The 21,107-nt window shown below is 39.8% G+C and overlaps 1 protein-coding gene across 4 annotated transcripts in view; it reads left to right on the plus strand.

Annotated features, from left to right (window-relative positions):
* The window catches only part of NELL1 (neural EGFL like 1), a 994,364-nt gene that overhangs the window by 308,965 nt on the left and 664,292 nt on the right, over window positions 1-21,107 (plus strand). For all 4 annotated transcript variants that reach the window (XM_060262209.1, XM_060262211.1, XM_060262210.1 and 1 more), the window contains exons 8-10: window positions 9,141-9,275; window positions 10,092-10,194; window positions 14,528-14,601. In XM_060262209.1, the coding sequence (XP_060118192.1) occupies window positions 9,141-9,275; window positions 10,092-10,194; window positions 14,528-14,601 (312 nt within the window). The remainder of the gene's footprint in view (window positions 1-9,140; window positions 9,276-10,091; window positions 10,195-14,527; window positions 14,602-21,107) is intronic.

Raw genomic sequence — 21,107 nt, forward strand, 5'->3', positions numbered from 1 at the left:
GCCTTTTTTCTGGGCATGTCATTTGGTTCATGTTTGCTTTATTTTTACAGACAGCTTGGCACCAGCATGATTCTACAGCCCCTGCACTTCTGGTAAAACCAACTAGATGCTGCAGTTCTGCTCTCCCCAGCTCCTTGTGGTTTCTAGTCAGTTTCACTGCAAACTGAACAGAAGTGCAGGGGGATGGGGAGAGTGGAGCTGCCACTTCTTGTCAGTTTGCAAGCTTCCTGGGGGTGAAACTGACCAGAAGGTGCAGGGCAGCTTCCCTTTCTTTCCCCAGCTTGACATACTCCTAGGAGAGCAGTTTACTGGGGGCACCTGCTTTAGGGGGCTGTAGTGTGCCCCACAATGCAATTTGCACCAAACTTGGAGAGCCAATAGAGGAGAGTCCACTGAAGAGTTTGCCACAAGTTTGGCTTCTCTAGCCCACTCAGGGGCTGTTCTATGCCTTCCCAAACCAAATGAACCAAAAAACCACAAATTGTTTGGGAAGTCGGAAAAAAAAATGAAATGAAATAAACCATCAATTGAGGCAACCTAATGGACCACAAAATGAACCAAACCACCACTTTCACATTCCACCCTCTGACTTTAAGGTAGTGTCTGGGTCCTCCAGAAATGGATTGGCACTGAGGAAGGGGGGAGCTATCTTCTTTCCCAAACAACACACACAAAATGCCTTACTGGTTGGAATGTCACAGAGCAGTTTTAAGCCTTCATGGGAACAGAAGTCCCTAGTCGTTTCCTCCCTACCTAAGCATGAATGGGATTTTTGATCAAGTGAGTGGAAAGGATGTTCTGAAGAACTGCAACCCTGATCTGTATCCCCTCCCCGCCAGCTGCTAAAGGATACCTATGCAGTTGCAGTCCCAGAATGCCAGCTTCACAGAAGGGTTTGGCACTGAGTTGTACAGTTGTGCTGTATGCCCTTTCTGTGCGAAAGGTGTCATTGGCCAAGCCACACAGCCTGTGGCTCCCATCCTCCTAGCTGTGCACATGTTTTGTATCATTATAGGGGTGAAGAGGTTTATCATGGAGGGGGGCTTTTGAAGAAGTAACTATAATTTTAAAAATTAGCATGGCAAACTTGTAGCATCAAAGGCAAAGATCCCCAGCCTTAGGCAGCAGAGTTACTATTATGCATATGCCCCCTCTGGCCACAGCCAGTTCTAGGAGTGTGTCTGCCCTGTGCCTTCCCTTGGCTTATGAAAAAATGAAGCCCCCCTGACCTATCAAGGTCAGTCTGATCTACTCAGACTGGCACTGGCTCTCCAAGGTCTCAGATAGTTTTTCATCACTTCCTACCTGATCTTTTCTACTGGAGAAGCCAGAGATTAGACCTTCCCCATGCCAAGCAGATGCCATAGGCCGTGGACATAGCTGGCAATGATGCAGGCCCAGAAGGAAATGCCACCCTTATTCTGGGCAGCACAGCTCAAGTTGCCAGCCCCCAGGTGAGGGCCTGGAGATCTTCTGGTATTATAATTGATCTCCAGTGGGCAAAGATCAGTTTTTCTGGGGTGGGGTGGGGAAGGCTGCTTTGTTTGGGATGTCACCTCTAGAAGAGGAGGAGATTGGATTTATACCTCTCCCTTCATTCAGAGTCTCAGAGCGGCTCACAGTCTCCTTTCCATTCCAATAGACACCCTGTGAGTTAGGTGGTGTTGAGAGCCCTTTTGAGAACTGCTCTTAAGAGAACAGCTCTGTGAGAACTTGTGACTGACCCAAGGTCACACCAGCAGCTGCATGTAAAGGAGTGGGGAATCAAACCCAGTTCTCCCAGATTAGAGTCCATGCTCTTAACCACTACAGTGAGCTGACTCTCTGTGGCTTCCTACCTTGCTGAGGTCCCTCCCCTTCCTAAACTCTGCCTTCCCTAGCCTCCTCCCCCTAAATCTCCAGGCATTTCCTAACAGGGAGCTGACAAATCTATCACTGTGCAATCTGAAGAGGTTTTCTGGGTGGCTTGACTGGACAGCTGGCTTTTTACTCCATTTTGACCATGCTACAGACTCATCTGTTCCCTAGGCTCACTTGCTGTTTCTTGTTTTTTAAAATGCTCTTTACCATAACAGGCAGTCCAGCAGGGATGGGGAAGGTAGGGTGTAGAGCCCCCAAACAATAATTTAAAGCTAGGAAAAGGCTATTTATTGAGGAAGTATTGAACCCACCTCAATGCCGGGAACTATCCAGAAGGAGGGTTGATAGATACCTACTGGCCACCAGTGGGGGCGGGGAGGGGTGTGAGTGGGTAGGGTTGCCCTATCCAGGTCGCAAAACTTCTGGAGATCTGAGGGTGGATATAAAGTAAGGATATAAAAACTTTAAATAAATACAAATGTTTTGCTTACACTGCAATTTATAGCAAAAGCTATGTTGTAGCCCTAAATATTTGTGATGTCTTTTCCGTCTGTAATGACATTGTAGTAGTCCTACAATTTTTCAGTGCTGCAGTTCTGGACATGCATTTGCTACCATAGTAGGAGTTATGGATGAAGTACTGAAAACAAATTGCTTCTCTTTATTTCCACAAAAATATTACCTTGAACCATAAAGAGCATCAGAATACAAAACATTTATTGAACTCTCATTTAATTAAAATACATTGTTGGATAGCTTCATGTCTGCAAAACTGAAGCTAAAAGATTTTCTAAACATTTACAAAGAGAAATGCAATAACATAATTTTTATATCTCTTAGTAGAGTCATGAATTTAAACATAATGGTATAATGTACATGACAAGGAATATAATTTTTAGAAAGTCAGGGTATTAGCTTCTCTGCTTTTTAAAATGAAACCTCTCTAAATATTTTCAATACCATTCTCTTCTTCCCTCTATTTGTCATGCATAGGCTTTAAATAAGGGAAATTAAGGGGTAGGGTAAAGGTTGGTGTTCACAAAATGTATTTAAACACTGTAAAACAAAAAACTCTGAAGCAGCTTCAAATACAATTTCAATTAAATGAAAAGTATATGCTATTTGTACCATTATAAGAACAGGAGTCACTGGGAGCCATTACTAGGTTCTCAGCTCTAGGCTGTTAAATACCTGAAGATTTTGGAGTTGGATCAAGAACTTTACTAGAAACCAAGTAAAGGGTCAATTGCTAAAAACATATATATCCAAAATGTAATCAAAATTTATTTATCAAATGGTTAAAAACAGTTATAGGGCCAATTGCACAAGATTTATGGGCACTGCTCAACATTTGTGGTACATTGATTCTGACCATTTGCCTACACCTGTATTTTTGGACCAAAATCAGAAGGCATACAGTAGCAACATTATCCAGCATGTATGCATGTAAATATTGCACAAGGCTAGACTCTAGGACAGAGATGTCAGACTCATTTGTTATGAGGGCTGAATCTAACATAAATGTCACTTTGTTGGGCCAGGTCATGCATGCCATAAAATATAAGACAAGATACCAGTGATATAAACTTTATAAAGGTGATTTCAGATGTCAAATGGCAATAGTAGGTGAATGACAGTAACAGGTGTGATTTGATTAGGTGTGATATGCAGAGGTATAGTAGGCATGGAGATACCAGCATTGGTAATGAGAATGGAAACTTAGGTCTTAATTCCATCCAGGAGGATTCCATCCAGGAGGATACAAAGAATAAATGGACATAAGTTTGACATTAGAAACCACAACACTGAGTTGCTGACCTATGAGCAGCAGTGCTGTTACAAAGGAATTTCAAAGGGAGACACTGCTACATTGTGATTGATAATGAAGCTCAAGACAACAATGCATCCTCCTGGACTGAACTGAGAGCTAATTTTCCTGTCTCTATACCAATGTGTGCTGTTATCATTTGGCATCAGAAATTACTGCACTCTCCAAGTAGCATTCAAAGACAAAAACTTGAAAACAATCTGGCAAATGGAAAAAGATGGTTGTTGGCTAGGTTTACCAGGTAAAGTGAGCAGTTACCTTACTTTGGACACCAGAAGGTCAGTATAGATGGTTGCACATGCCACTCAGAATCAAACCAGCAGCCTAGGAGTATCAGTGTCACCAATGAGATGTGACAGCAGGTCTCACAGGAATCACTGTAACTGCAGATGGCATTTTAATGTATGGTTAAAGTGATGCTATAGAGGCAAATACTGCTGACTGTGGGTTTAATTTTGTTTGTCTCTTGGAAAGGACCAGGAAAGTCAATCTGAACCTTAACAAAGACCGGATGAGGCTACCACTGACAGCAGTGCCATACACAAGTTATCTTTCAACATCTCAAGGCTTGCAACAAGTTCTTGAAAAGCTGTACAGCAATGTCAATGCCAAATCACTGAAGTAATTCCCAGGACTTCTCAACTAACTTAATGTCTCCCTCACCTATCCAATTTTTGTGAACCTTTGAGGTGAATATAGGATACAATTGCAGCATGGAGGTGGATACCCAAACAGGTTAAAGACCTAGTTACTGGCATCACAATGTATTGTAACTTCTTCATTCATATTGTAATGTTTCAAAACAGGATATTTATTAACTAGGTCTTTAGTGTAATATTTTTCCAAAATGGACAGCCTGTTCTGTTCATAGCAAGGTCTTTATCACAGATAAAATGGCAGTATGCCCAACTTGAAAAGGAATGTTTAGCTATGCTGTTTCTCTAAAAAATCAGTCCAGTACATTGGAGTTCAGAAATCCATCCAGGTAAACAGTAATCATAAACTACTGGAAATAATTTTTAAGAAGGCATTGTTATCACTTCCTAAACTCCTTCAGTGCACTATTATTCCTTAGAAGAACAGGAAAAAGAGGTGTATAGCTGATCTTCTGTCTGGCATCCTTACTACAGTAAGCACATCTCAACAAGCCAGACTATTAGATGCAGTACTGAACCTACTCAAAATTTAAGAACTACAAAAGGAATTAGAAAAAAATCCATCAAGTGTGTCATATATCCATCTCATAGCAAGGACTTCAGAAAGTCAAGGAGAACAGAAGGGCAATGATCTACACCAGGGGTTGCCAACGGTAGCTCTCCAGATGTTTTTGCCTACAACTCTCATGAGCCCCAGCCAGCATGGCCAATGGCTGGGACTGATGGAAGTTGTAGGCAAAAAACATCTGGAGAGCTACCGTTGGCCACCCCTGATCTACACTTTTTGCTTTCTGTTATTTTAGCAAGTTGGCCTGACACTAAGGAAGAAGCCCCCAATATCCACAAAACTATTGAACTATTGTGATGAACTCAGTGGTCAAGATAGCATTATATTTAAAGGACAGAGTACTCATACCAAAAGCCGTGATAAAAGAGGCAGTATGAGGAATATATCACAGTCATTCTGAGATAAAAGAGTGTTTAAGAAGAGCTAGAGGTGTGGTGTAAAGACTACATATTGCTAGTTCAATTTGAGACCTAACAAGAAACTATGATGCATGCACAGAATCCCAACCAAGTCAACAGGAGGATCCACTGATGGCACATCACATTCTCTAACAGCCCTTGGAGCAGAGAAAGCATGGAGCTCTTTATGGAGAGCAACTGTCATCTTAGAATGGATTATTACTCTGTTTTTGGGGAAATTGATAGCTACCACAACAGCAACAATGAAGGAAAGAGTCAAGAGCTACTTCAGCAAACTTGGCATACCTGACTGCATGATTTCAGATGGAGGACCACAGTTCATCAGTAAAGAATCTGTCCATTCTGCCCAATGAATGTGAGTTCCAGCATATAACATTCTCTCCATATAACAATCAACCCAATGGTAAATCAATATCTGGGGGCAAGATGGCAGAAAACAGCTAGAAGTAAAGAAGATACTAGGCCAGGGGTGGCCAAACTTGCTTAATGTAAGAGCCACAAAGAATAAATGTCAGATGTTTGAAAGCCTCGAGACATGAATGTCAGATGTTTGAGAGCTGCAGGACAAACAGATGGAAGGAAGGAAGGAAGGAAGGAAGGAAGGAAGGAAGGAAGGAAGGAAGGAAGGAAGGAAGGAAGGAAGGAAGGAAGGAAGGAAGGAAGGAAGGCAGGCAAATAGATTGGGGGGGAGGAGGGAGAGAGAGGTGGAAAGAAAGCAACTTTAACTTTAAATGGATTCTCCAAGCCACCAGCTGGCTTGGCTTGGAGAAGTGATTTAAAGAGAGAAATATCTTCTTCAAGCCAGCCGAAAGAGCAGTGAGGGCTTTGAGAGCCATACAATATATGTGAAAGAGCCACATGTGGCTCCTGAGCCACAGTTTGGCCACCCCTGTGCTGGTCAAACTCTCCTAGTGTGAATAAACATTTCCACCCCCCCCCCCAGACATGACCAGTAGCCCACTATAAAGACTTACGTATGAGTGAATGTATTGCCTAGTCCCCACAGCTGTTGCTCCGTTGAAACCTAACTCCATTGAAACCTAACAGACAGACTTACAAATCAAGTGAAATAAAGCTCTGTAAAGCTAAATGTTACTCGTAAAAATGTGCCAACAATCTGCCACAGCAGCACATTGAAGACACAGAATATGCCCCATTGCTTTTTCAAGAAAGGAAGCACCCATGGAAAAAAGGGAATTTATACTGGGCAACAGAATAGAACAAAATTCCCCTTAGTGTTTTGCCAACAGGTTTTGTCAAGGGAATCTGTTCATCTTGTAGTAATTCTTCAACAAGAGTAAAAGATCAGTAGAATTTAAGGGGCACACATATAAAAGGATTTGTAAATTCATTTGTACGAATAATATCAAGGGAGACAGAAGAAGTCCAAGAGGTGCCAGTTGGTGACACACATGGTCCATGAACCCCAGAGCATTTTCTTGAATATCCATGCTCTGTATCACGTACAAGACCGGAAGATTTAGGATTCATGCAAACCCTCAGCCACCGTGGAATGTCAGAAATAGAGGGTGAAGTGGAAAATGCAACTACATACAGTGGTCCCATGAAAAATATACAAACCCACAGCCACATCAAACCACCAGTAGAATATGAAGATTGTGTGATGAATGAAGGCAGGCTCACAATATATCAGCATTGCATCATCGGTGCTTAAATTGTTACTTATATAATAGTTAAAAACATTTAGATTGAGAAATTATATCACAGTTTTTTTTTCTATGCATGTGTCTTTCAAGAAAGGGATATTAAAACAGATAATCCTGACCAATAGATGAACTACAACAAACATTGTATCTCAGTATGGAACTGGAAATGTGGCTTCTGGTCGAGAGAATGAAGGGAGGAGTTATAATCATTGCAAGTTTATTTCACAGTTGCTTGCAGTAAAGTTTAGTCAGTGAAGCTAGGACATGTTTTTTAATTGTTGGGTTGTTGGTTTTTTGACAATTCCTTAAAACACACATTAAGGAGATTCTGGATAAACAGGTTATAGTAACATAAAGGCTTTGGCGAATCCTGTGGCTTCATTCAAACATAGCAGTAAATCTCTTTCTGTGAAGGACCTAAACGTAGCATATTGTGCTTGTGTGTTCCTTGCTGCCCCCCACTTGTTCACAGAGTAATTGAAAATTTCCTTCAATCAGATTCTAATTTGCTGCAACTCACTACTTCTCAGTGCAATTGCCTCTTCAGTAAACTACAGTAGAATACAGCAGAGCAGAATTTTTGTTCTGCTTCCCAATATAGACAAAAGCTAGAAGGGAAATTCAGAAGAGTTGATTTCTCTACCACCATTCGTAACAGCTTTCTCCTTTTGATTGCCTTGTCTGCTGTGCCCTCCCAGCACCATTTAAAATCATTTCAGTATATAATTTCTTCAGTCATGTCACACACTTTTAACCTAGAATACTTTCCCGTGTGACTTACCATCTATGTATTGGGTTTGAGACTACTCAAATGAGGCCCAATGGGACCATGCTTGGTCCAGTCTCCTGTTGTCCCTTCAAGCTAGTATTAAGGAGAATTGGTTATAAATAGTAATAAATAAATACATATGTAAATAAGTAAATAAAATAAGCAAGATCTGTGCTTTGGAAACCCAGTCTGTCATTCAGTGATCTAATTTAATTTAAGGTAGTTTCCTATGTGTTCAGAAACTTCTAAGTAATTGGGGAAGTTGTGAGGTGCACTTTGATATTCATGCTTGGACTGAAGAATTTGGAATGATCTTTCCAATGTCTATGAGAGGAGCCATGGCTCAGTGGAAAAATATCCATTGGCATGTGAAAGATCCAGTCCCAGCACCTTCAGTTAAAAGGCAGGTGGTAGGAGATGTGAAAAACCCCACCTAAGACTCTGGAGAGCTGCTGCTGATCATGCATTGCCTAAGCCAAATGGGAATACTACTTGTAGGGCATCAAAGTGTTCCTTTTTAACAAGCATGAGCATGGAACCTTGGTTCAGATTGGGATCATAGCATGGCGGGGGGTGGGGGGATACATTTTAAGCCTATGCAATTTTTGTGAGCTGAAACAGCACTACAGCACTGTTGTTTGGCCCACTGAGATGAAGAGGGGCTATGCGGAGTTGCTTGGGATGATGTGGGAGGGAAAGATTGCCTTGTCTGCTGTGCTTTCTTCTGCATGCCCTGTGTGCTGCAGACACAATTTGAATCGGGTTCCAGCACATCTGCTCTTAACTCTTGGGTGCTCTGTGCAAGGAAGCTTTCATTTGACCTTGATTCTCTGAAATGGCCAAAGAGGAATGGATCTTACTGGTACTCATGCATAGCTCTTCTTATAGGTTACTTCCAAATGAATTCATAATCATATGTAAAGAAGACAAGAGATCATTCTAAATTAGATTATCCAGACATTTCAGCATCTGTTATTTTGATAGCAAGTTTAAAGATCAGTTAATTGCTGTGATTTCCCCCCAAGGATGCAGTTCATTATTTCCACTAAGATAAAATATATGAATATACAATTGGTGCATTTACACTACACTAAATAATCTGTTTTGCAACTGGATTTTTACTGCGTAAGAATAGCAAAAATCCAGTTGCAAAATGCATTATTTAGTGTAGTGTGAATGTACCCACTGACTTTGTATTGATTGTGCTTTCTTGCTTTCTGTGGATCTGGGCCAATTTATGCTTGTATACTGTTCTCCTGTTTTCATATGGTTTTGCCTGGTATAATAAAAACTAGTTCTACATTTCTGTTTTGCTTTGCTTGAAAGCATGTGCATGAATTCCAGAAATTAAATCAAGCAACTTTCATTTATAGCTAAATTATGCAGAAATGAGGCTTAGTCAGTTGGAAAACTGTCACTGTGAGAAGACTTGTCAAGTAAATGGAGTGATTTATCGAGACAAAGACTCATGGGTAGAAGATGATCACTGCAGGAATTGCACATGCAAAGTAAGAAATTTCTCACGCATATAAGGGACAAGACAATGCATTGCATCTCACTATTGGTTCTTGAGTATATCTTCTTGAGTCCAAGGAGATAAGGCAGGATAGAATTATTTTAAATGAAATTTAAATAAATAGAATACTAACTTTGAGAGTTATCTTTTTTAGCACATGGTGGTATGTGGGAATTGGGTAGGCATAAGAGCACTCTCTTGTCTGTTCTTGTATCTCAGATTAGTTTATTTTTGGGTATGCATTTTAATGTTTTCTGTGTACAGTTTAGAATTGTATCGCAGTTGTATGTGAGAAAGACGCATTATCTTAATTTTATGCATAGTTCTTCACCAGCATCTTGCATGACAACAACATGTAGATTTTGTTTGTATTTATAATTTTGAGCACCAGAAGAACAAAACATTGAATTAATATGTAAATCTTGTATGGTTGAAATTATTTGATAACTATCAGAGGAGAGCTTTTGTTTGTCTAAGAAAATAGAAAACTGTTGGTTAAAATTTAGGAAATGATTGACAGAACTTGTGGAAGATGTTATTTTTGAGCTTAAAAAAATGAGTAGTTGGTTTGTTGTACCTAACCTGTTACCATTGTCAGGTGGGATAAAGGGAATAATTTATGAGAAATATAGAAGATGTTAAGAGTGTCTGTCAGATAAAATTGTATCTGTTGCATAGTACCAGAAATGGTTTTATAATTTAGGTAATGAATTTTCATATAGTAGTTGTGCTTTATCCAAAATATTAAATTACTGTGTATACACACTGTACGTAGTGGTTTAAATTTCATTTTTCTCACATTGAATAGAGTGGAGTAGTGGAGTGTCGGCGGATAGCCTGCCCACCATTGAACTGCTCTCCTGATAGCCTTCCTGTCCATGTAACAGGCCAGTGTTGCAAAACATGCAAGTGTAAGTATAGATATTTCATATGTTGTTTTTTTTCTTCCTTCATCCTGATTTCTGCTGAAACAGCATTCTTGTTTGATACAGAAAACACTCATGAAAAATATATCATGTCTTTTTGTGGCCAACTTGGTGTCAGAAGTGGACAACTAGGCTGTGAATTTTGTTAGTGTAGCTAAATTGGTTCAAAGCTCTACCATGATGGAATTAAGTAGTGAGAAAGAAAAGCCAAAGCATCTTATTCTGCACAGATGCAAAAACAAACAAACACCAACCCAAAACCTTTTAATGTTGTAATGATTAGTTCCCTTTTACACCATAGATTTCCTACATGGAATCGAAAACCAATTTTATCATGGTCATTACAGATACATATTACAGAGTTCTACCAGGTAGTTCACATTTCTGCCCCTGGAATACTTGCTTACTTCCTTGGGAAAGGAGAGTACAGCTCCATTAGCGGCTCTTTGAGAGAGGAGATTTACAAGATGGCCACCAACATCTTTATACATGCCTTCACCAGGCACTGTTATGTGGATTCCTTTACTTTAGAGGGTGTTGCCTTTTGATGAAGAGTCCTGCAGGATGTGTTACTACTCTAAGATTGAGTAGAATGGCATGCCCTACTTTGGAATGTATGCTTGCATGTCCTAATGAAAAAGAATGCCTACTGGCATCTCCTGGGAAAGTAAAATGCTATTAGATATGGTTGGAGGGCAATCTTCCTGCCCTTCTTTCTGTATCTGATGATATTGTTGATAGCTTTCATGTGTTGCTGAAGACCATTAATTCCATCTCTCCCTCTTTCCATCTCCAGAGTATTCCAACTAGTCTGCTCTCAGCTTCTTTGGTTAACTGTTCATGTTTCTGTTGCTAAAGTGCAGTATTTATACTTAGAAAGGTCATGGAGAGCTATCATATAAATCGGGAAGAAGGAAGCTCCTTAGCACTAGAAAGTGAATTCAAGCTTGAAACTGCCTCTTGTTTCTTGGGGGAGGAACTTTTGGTGGTGACAAATAACCTTTTAACACACTGTAGAATGAAAATACACATAGGAAAAAATTTACTTACACCACTGATGTGTACATATGAAATTTTACTTGACTGACTGATCCCAAGTAGAAGAGCATCATTGAAAACAACTGTAAAACTTCTGGTTCAAAACCTAAATTTCTTATTGAACTCTAGTTGCAGTTTTGTGATTTACAAACATCCTGTAAGTATATAGAACTGTATGATTTTTGGCAATTGTTTTTCAGTTTCTGAATCAGTTCTGGTAGAACCCTAACCAATTGCCTCATGCAGACATTTTTTTTTCTTTAATCATGCCTTGTGGGGCGGGAGGGGCTTTGTGCTTCCCCTCTCCTCCTGAACCCATGAAAGTTTGATGCTGTCATTCCTTTGGGATATTAAGCACAAACTGTATTTTCACACAAATTAACACTAACTATGGTGACTATGACTGTTTGTCATCAGTCTTAATACCCTGGCCAAATGCTTAATCATACTTGTTAACATTCAGATGTAGTGATTGCCATGGTCAGCTCTGATAAGTGAAGAGAGAAAGGGAGAAGTTGCAGGAGAATCTGGAGGAGGGAAGAGGAAGCAGTTTGTAAACCTACAGCAACCCAATCTTCATATTATTGTCAAGATAAGGAAATGTTACATTTGTTTGCAGCCTCTGAATTTGAATAGCCACCCATAAAATCTCTGTGAGAGCTTTTCTTTTGTTTCATATCCTCTCATGAAAATATGAACAATAAAAAATTATTGTATCCCTTTGATTAAATTTGAAATTTGATTGGCACCAGGCTCATCTTGTAGTATATTTCAGGGAGTTCAAACATCTGTCAGAAGAACGTGATGTATAAAAGTTGATTGAAATTGATTGCAAATGTCATTTCATTGACAGAATGATGTATTTGGGACAACTTTTTGGGTACATAGTGCCAATCACTAAAACTGTCCTTAGTGATAATATTATATGGAGTGATTTCTCTACAGTTTGCCCATTTAGTAATGGATAGTATCATCAACTATAATTTTCTTTCCTCCAGGCTTATTGAACACCATTATTATCCTCTTTTTGTTCCTGGGTTAAAGTAACAAGCATTTCTTACATTTAGAACACACAGAGATAATTTTGAAAAGAGATTAATCTGCTTTTTCCTCTGACATCTTTGGTTAATCCTTCCAATCCAGAATGTGTCTTTCAGATCAAAATTGACTTTCAGACAAAATCTGTGAAGTATAAATCCCCAAGTCCCCCCCCCCCCCTTTCCTACATCTGAGATATGGGCTGTAGTTATATACACCCTGTTTAAAATACCTGAGGCACAGCCTGAAAGACATTCTGGTTTCCTCAGATACAGCTTGCTCCCAAAACTGTCTAGACAACCTGAGGTAAGCTCTCAGTATGATTCGCCAGGCAAGATAGCCCCATCGTTTCCTGAGATTGTTGCTGCTTTTAGGAGTGTAGGTGTGAGAAGAATCTGTAAGTGGGGTATGTGATACATAGTGTCAACTGTGAATCAATATCCAAATATGTAACACTCACATTTTAGATGAACCTAATGTACTAACCTACTTAAGTCTCCTGGCTTTTATTCGTTTGCAACTTATGTCTTTTAATTAGGCCTTCACTCAGTGTGGTGAATTTTCAAGCCATTCCATTTTGTCATTTTACCCAGGCATATAGCTGAGTTTTGCCTTGACCTGGATAGCCCAGGCTAGCCCAATCTTATTAGGTCTTGGAAGCTAAGCAGGGTTGGCACTGGTTAGTGTTTGGATTGCAAGACACCAAGGAAGTCCAGAGTTGTGATGCAGAGGTAAAAAAACCTGAAAAGGTAGTCCCCTGTGCAAGCACCAAGTTGTTACTGTCCCATGAAGTGATGTCGCATCACCATGTTTTCTTGGCAGACTTTTTGTTACGGGGTAGTTTGCCATTGCCTGGACTGCAGTACTGCAGCTTACTGCTCTGTGCCACGGGGTAGGCAATGTCAAATCACCTCTGAATACCTTGCAAACCCCATTGGGGCTGCCATAAGACAGCTGTGACTTGACAGCAACAAACAAACAAAATAGCTGAGTTTAAATTTATTCTATTGCTAGGATGGTATATGCCAGTAACCAGTTAACCTCAAACATAATGAAAGGCCTGTCATTGTGAGGATGGATTTGTGGTTTGGTTGCAAAATTTCAGCTCTCCCTTTTGTTGTTCAGCATAAACTGCAAGTATGCTGACAGGAAGGCTAAACTACAAGTAGAAGAACAAGAAACAGCACTATTTTTGTGTCTGTAGTTCTTTATACATAAACAAATATGGTATGTTTGGAAGTTCTGGAAGGAACAAAGAAACTGGAAACAGAATTCCACTTATCCTGCATTGATGTTGTAAAAAATGTCTCACCTATGGCGTACAGGTGGCTCACACATTTAGAAGGTACTTAATTACATTTCTAATGTCTAGAGGTCTGTATGGAATACCTCAAGAGGCTTCAGTTTTGATAAGAAATATGTTCTAAAGCCAGAGGCTTATCAGGTATTTTATTCTACAACTAGACGTGAACAAGGTTTATTTGTTTATTTACTTCATTTAAATCCCAGCTTTCTCCCCAGTGGGAACCCACAGTGGCTCACATTGTTTCCTTATCTGAATTATTCTATTTCCAAATACAATAAATCAAACAAAGAGGTAGATTCAGGTGTTTATGAAGCTAAATTTGACACTACAGATTGTCTTCAAATTGGATTTTTAGATGTGGTCTTGCTTTTTATATTTGTCTGTTTTAGAGCAGGAATTCTTTAAAAATGTCAGTAGCTGATGAATCCTTTTGGCTCGGTGCGGCACTCACTTCAGTTATATAGGGACAAAGTTTGCCAGTTTCTGCTTTTACATGTTCAGACTGGGTTTAATGTGATGTCTGTGTTGTTGCTCAACAAGCTAATTCTTCAGTACTTTGAATACCCTCTAGAAGTATACGTAATATAAATATGAAGTGGCTGATCTACAGAATGTCATTGGCATGACTAATTCTGTTAATGAATTGGGTTCAATATCTGTTCTGCTTTTTCTGTTACTTCAGGTCACTAAGTAGCCAAGTTGGTCAATGTGAATGTTGAAATGCTTCAAGATAATAGTTTTTGTAATGAATTTACTATTACAGCCAAAATAAATGAATGCAATTAACACTGACTGCTAGTGGAAGCAAAATGACTAAATCATATTTACCACAATGTAGCTATATTTACTTAAGCAACATTGTTTTTACTGAACTGTGTAATTTATATTCACTTACTACTAAATACTCAGATCTTTTTCTTTTTCTTTTCATTCTAGCCAAATGCATCTATGGAGGGAAAGTGTTGACGGAAGGTCAGAGGATTTTAACCAAGTCCTGCAGAGAATGCCATGTACGTTTTTAAACCTTCTAAATGACCACTGCTTCACTTTTAAAGTCTGCGGAATCTTCATAAGTGACAGCACTAAGATGCAGCATATTGCTTTAGGTGTTGTGGTATTTGTCATCCTTACAAGGTGACCTAGATTCCCTGGAAGCAATGCACATGCCCTAGGTAGTACAATAAAAGTGTGACTTGTGATTTAGGAAGTAATTTTTTCCTTCCTTCTCTGCATTACATAACTTGACAGAAGAGGCATTTTGGAAGTAGGGCTATAAACTATGATACATTTTAATCACATTTGTCACTGCATTTGTATCCTGCCCTTTCTTCAAGGGGCACAAAGTGGAATATATGAATTTGCAGGTGATCTCTCATCTAGGTACTTACAAAGCTCCCATGTGCTTTACTTCAGAAAAAGAACTGGCGCTCTTAGACCAGTGATTTTCAAATTGTGTTCCAGGAAATATTTGATTTCTGAATAAGAAGGTCAATAATGATGGAAACACAATTTGCCTGTGAAACACAATTTGTGCAATTCTCCCTCTACAAGGTGCATCTGATAAAGGAGTTTTGGATGCTTGTCCTCTGTTTTCCTGGAACAACTGTGATGCCCTCACAACAGTATGTAAAAGTAGATCATGTTCTACATGCAGTGTCGTCTGCAACAAAGAAGAGTCCAATGCTTGGAGATGCCACAGCTGGAAAATCAGTATGGAAAGCAGAACACTTGTAAACCACTGCATTAGTCCATTCTCTGCATCATTTTATTTTACAAGTGAATGCTTTACTTATATAAATTAATTACTGAGGAAGATGCAACCACTCCATTGAGCAACGTTTGAAGCTTTTTTCTGGCTTAAGGAGCCTTTCTCTGATTTAAGAACATAAGAGAAGCCATATTGGATCAGGCCAATGGCCCATCCAGTCCAACACTCTGTGTCACACAGTGGCAAAAACAAAAACCCAAGTGCCATCAGGAGGTTCACAAGTGAGTCTAGACGCCCTTCCACTTTGCCCCCCCCCACAAGCACCAAGAATACAGAGCATCACTGCCCCAGACAGTTCCAATAATATACTGTGGCTAATAGCCACTGATGGACCTCTGCTCCATATTTTTATCCAATCCCCTCTTGGAGCTGGCTATGCTTGTAGCCGCCACCACCTCCTGTGGCATTGAATTCCACATGTTAATCACTCTTTGGGTGAAGAAGTACTTCCTTTTATCCATTTTAACCCGACTGCCCACAAGTTCTTGTATTGTGAGAAAGGGAGAAAAGTACTTTTTTCTCTACTTTCTCCATCCCATGCATAATCTTGTAATCCTCTATCATGTCACCCCACAGTCGACGTTTCTCCAAGCTAAAGAGCCCCAAGTGTTTTAACCTTTCTTCATAGGGAGTGTTCCAAACCTTTAATCATTCTAGTTGTCCTTTTCTGGACTTTTTTCCAGTGCTATAATATCCTTTTTGAGGTGCAGTGACCAGAATTGTACACAGTATTCCAAATGAGACTGTACTATCAATTTATACAGGGGCATTATGATACTGGCTGATTTGTTTTCAATTCCCTTCCTAATAGTTCCCAGCATGGCGTTGACCTTTTTTTTTGCAATCACACACTGTCTTAACATTTTCAGTGAGTTATCTACCATGACCCCAAGATCTCTCTCTTGGTCGGTCTCTGCTAATTCACACCCCATCAACTTGTATTTGTAGCTGGGATTCTTGGCCGCAATGTGCATTACTTTGCACTTGGCCACATTGAACCTCATCTGCCATGTTGATGCCCACTTACCCAGCCTCAACAGATCCCTTTGGAGTTCCTCACAATCCTCTCTGGTTCTCACCACCCTGAATTTAGTGTCATCTGCAAACTTAACCACTTCACTGCTTACTCCCAATTCCAAATCATTTATGAACAAGTTAAAGAGCATGGGACCCAGTACTGAGCCCTGCGGCACCCCGCTGCTTACCGTCCTCCACTGCGAAGACTGCCCATTTATACTCACTCTCTACTTCCTATTAATTAGCCAGTTTTTGATCCACAAGAGGACCTGTCCTTTTACTCCATGATTCTCGAGCTTACTAAGGAGCCTTTGATGAGGAACTTTATCAAAAGCTTTCTGGAAGTCAAGGTAAACAACATCTATTGCGTCCCCTTTGTCCACATGTTTGTTCACCCCCTCAAAGAACTGTAACAGGTTAGTGAGGCAAGATCTTCCCTTACAGAACCCATACTGAGTCTTCCTCAATAACTTGTGTTCATCAATGTGCCTACTCATTCTGTCCTTGATAATGGTTTCTACCAACTTTCCCGGTATTGAAGTCAGACTGACTGCCCTGGAATTTCTTGGTTCTCCCCTGGAACCCTTTTTATAGATGGGGGTGACATTTGCTACTATTTGTGCAATTTTGCTATGTGGGCATTAATAGACATTTGGTTTGAAGGCCACATTTAGATGTTTGTAATGGACATCAATATAGAGCCTCGATGTACTTGGTCTCCCCACCTTCCATACCTGGAACACAGTTGAAGGCTTTGTGGTCTGAGTAGTCATGAATCAAACTCCAATTTATAGTGTTTTTGAAATGCAGACACAGCAACAGATTATGTTGCTGCCTGTCACTGACAAATATCTGTATAACATTTGACTCTATTTAATGATGAAGAATTGTCCACCATCTTTGGCATGGGGCTGCTTGGTCCCCTGGTGGCTGGAATCACGCAAAGTGTATCTGTGTATTGCTGAGAAAAAACAGGGATGAACTTTCTCACACAATCATGGTCATACCAGGTCCTTGAAAAGTACAAAGTCTTCCCCTGCTCTGCCTTCCTGCCCACCACTCTGCCTGCCTCCTGTATCCTCCCTGTCACTTTGTAGGGAGCAACAGTGTGTGGCGGTGGCAGAGAATGGGCAATAGTGGTGGCAGCCACTTTTATTCCTTCTCCTGTCCAGCTGCCTCACCACTTCCTCCACCTGTCTTGGCTCAAGTAGCCCCAGCTCCCATTCTTCCTCATTGCCTGGTGGGCCAACAGAGGCCTGTGCAAGTGAAGACAATGCACCATTTTTTTTGTGGGGGGATTTATCCCCTTGTATTTTTTTTAAACCATCTAGGATTTTTCTACAATCCTAGATGCCTCCAAATATGTAGAAATATGGCCTTAATCCATGTATTTAAGTATCCACAGATGGTGCCATGCTGACTATTAGATACACTGCCCTCCACCAAAGCATTAGCATCTAGGGTTTCTACATCTATGGAGAAGAGAAATCCCCCTCCCTGTGATCTTTTTACAAGTAATCAAGAGACTGTAGTGAGCCTGTCTTATTATTGGTGGCAAGGGATCTTTTAAAATGTGGACAGTGTGCTGTTACTTTATTTTCTTAAAATAGGATGCCACATTAGGTATAACACACAAGTCTCTGCCTAGAATGAGGCTGCTGAGGCAGAGATTAGAAGATAAAGGAATGTGAGAAGAACATAAATTTGCTCTGAATTGAAGAGCTATTTTCACAGGGGAGTTAAGCTTAACTTGTGCTATTGGTGCCCTTTATGTTCTGTTTATGTTATATGACCTTTCTAAATCAAAGAGAAAAGGGAAAGATCATCAATGGAAGAAGAAGAAGATAATGATGATAATGAATTTATATCCTGCCCTTCACTCAGAATCTCAGAGCAGCTCACAATTGCCATTACCCTCCTTCCCCACAACAGACACCCTGTGAAGTGGCTGGGACTGAGGAAACTCTCACAGAAGCTGCCCTTTCAAGGACAGCTCTGTGAGTGCTATGGTTGACCCAAAGCCATTACAGTGGCTACAAGTGGAGGAGTGGGAAATCAAACCCAGTTCTCCCAGATAAGAGTCCATGCACTTAACCACTACACCAAACTGCATACTTTGGAAGTGGCATGTTCTTACAGGTTAGGATCTTCAGCTGCTGACATAGCACAGGGTTTCTTGCAAGTGTACACATCCACACAAAGGTGGGGAAATGCAAAAACTTCAGATGTTATACAGTATAATGAATTTATGCCAATAAAGGCTAATTTGATTGATAGCGAGTTTAAGAAAAAAAATCTTATTGGACAATACAATTAGATGTTGATGTATCAGCCAGTTATGACAGATGCACATAAAACCTTTGAAACTGTTTATTGAGAATTAAAGCAAGTTATAGTACATTTAATTCCAAATAATAAGTATAGCAATACAATTGCTAATTGATCATGGCTGGTGGCAGTGAATCAAAATCTTTCAATTTAGAGAGCTAATATCACAGACAATATAGTTGTTCTGTTAACACAGATTATCATTAATAAAATGTGTAACAAGTCCTGCCCATCTGAGAGAACTTGTATTAGCGGCAGTGATTTAGAGAGTCCAAATGTCACGATACTAATCAATGAGTTTTGAAATCAGCCACAATTTATGTCCATCTGAAGTAAAGCCTGATAACGGGTTTCTACTTTTTATCTTGTTTGACTCTTAGACTGCTTTAAATAAACGGGATTCTGTCATTAGTAAGCATAAGATATGACCCTGTGAGGAATCAGTTGAGAAAATTTCCTCCAGTAGTTCAGTTGTACAAACATCTGAGCTTTCAGGCTAGATGAGCTAACTCTTAAAAAGGTAAAAGTAGTCCCCTGTGCAAGCACCAGTCATTTCTGACTCTGGGGTGACATTGCATCACAACATTTTCATGGCAGAATTTTTATAGGGTGGTTTGCCATTGCCTTCCCCAGCTCTTAGGTTCCTATTAAATTTCTGGCTTCTGCACTGTACCTGAGTAATTCAGAGATATAGCTTAGTTGCCTTTGATGCTGATTACTGAGATTTGGAGCTAGGAAAGCAGAAACTGCTTGTCTGTCTCTGAACTTTAGAGGTACTCTGTGGTGTACATGAGAGTTTGGAGAACGATGCACACTTTCCAGAATATTACAAGATAGCAGGAACTTGGGCAGGTCAAATCCGTTATGTGATTCCATGGCTGATGGAGGGCAGTGTGCATGGATATTGCCCACCTAGTACAATGTATGACTTTCTGGATTGGATCCTCAATATTTTCTGCTTCCTTCTCAACCTGTCCACCTATCCAGCAACCTAACTTTTACTGGTCCCCATCTCCATGTATTTTGAAAATTTATTTACTTCATTTATACCTTGCCTTTCTTGTATATCAGTCTTTAAAATTTTCTGGATAGCAGAATGCATTTGTATCCAAAATTTTCTAGCTTTAGTACATATCCACTATAGATGATAAAATGTCCCTGTTCACATTTCCAACATTTATTCAATTTTTTTTAGACATTTAGTTAACTGAGGTTTCATGGCTGGCAATACCATTGCCTAGCAATGGTCACTGAAGGCATTCATTTCTTAAAGTGACAGACAATCTTCCTGTCATTTGGGGGAAGTAACCTCTCAGTGTTGTTGAGAGGGTAATTTCCCCAAGCTGTTCTTGGGTTTGTAGAAGGAGCTGCCATGTACGCTGTCCATGGTCCTGATCTCCACACTTAACAGATGGGGCCACATAGATAGTAAAATATATTAATGATGATAAAGGTTAAAGCTCAGCTACACTTCTTGTTTCCACCATATGTCTTCACTACCCGGTTGCTGTTAGCTTTTTCTTCTCTTGGAAAATGTGCCTGTGAGAACATCATATTCAGTAGAAATGTAGCAGCTGAGATGTAGATGCTTGAAACTTTCCTTTGCCCACTATCTTCTTTTTCCAGGTCACACCCAAGTATTTCTGCTTTCCCTTCCATCAGTTGTTCCATATTGACATACAAATCAAATCTCTGCATTGGTGAAAAATAGCTGAGTGAATAGTTCGAATGAAAAAGTAGATCTCCATTGGAAATCCCATCTACCTATTCTCAGTTTCCAAAAGAAGTTTCCAAATGAGGTCCAGAGATTCATAACACAGAATGGAAGAAAACAATTTGTTCCACCTTAGAATTACAACTGAAAAGACTCTTTAATTGGCTCTGAATAGTGTGGTAATTGTAGAACATTTTACAGAATTGCTTAGAAAGATAAAATGAGCAAAGTATGTACAGTTTGCCATTTGATTGATGCATTGTGTGGTAATGCTATATAAATTCTATCACACTTTATATTATTTCTTTCTGAATGGAGTTGTTTGAAGCAGATCTAATTAGTTAAGATATGTTCTGATAACCATTTTGTTGCTTTGTTATTTCTTAATGACAGGGGAAATTCAAATTTCTTTTGATTTGTGCAGTTCAATCCAAATCGTGAGCATTTACATATACACTGTTGTAGTCCACAGACTTACATATGCACCATGCTTTTTCCTGGGATTTGAGGCAATGCATTGCTTGTGCATAGGGCTCCTCGGCTGAGGGAGAATTTACAAGAAATTGTGACTTTTCTTAGTGGTTGTCCAGTTTTTGGTCATCTAGTTAGTTGTCACTTGTTTTTTCTCCAGAGTTAGTCTTTTAGGTACTGTTGAATGGGAACACTCTTGTTTAACAGTACCTGAGCTT

This window comes from Heteronotia binoei, chromosome 21 (assembly GCF_032191835.1).
Source record: "Heteronotia binoei isolate CCM8104 ecotype False Entrance Well chromosome 21, APGP_CSIRO_Hbin_v1, whole genome shotgun sequence".
Lineage (NCBI taxonomy): Eukaryota > Metazoa > Chordata > Lepidosauria > Squamata > Gekkonidae > Heteronotia > Heteronotia binoei.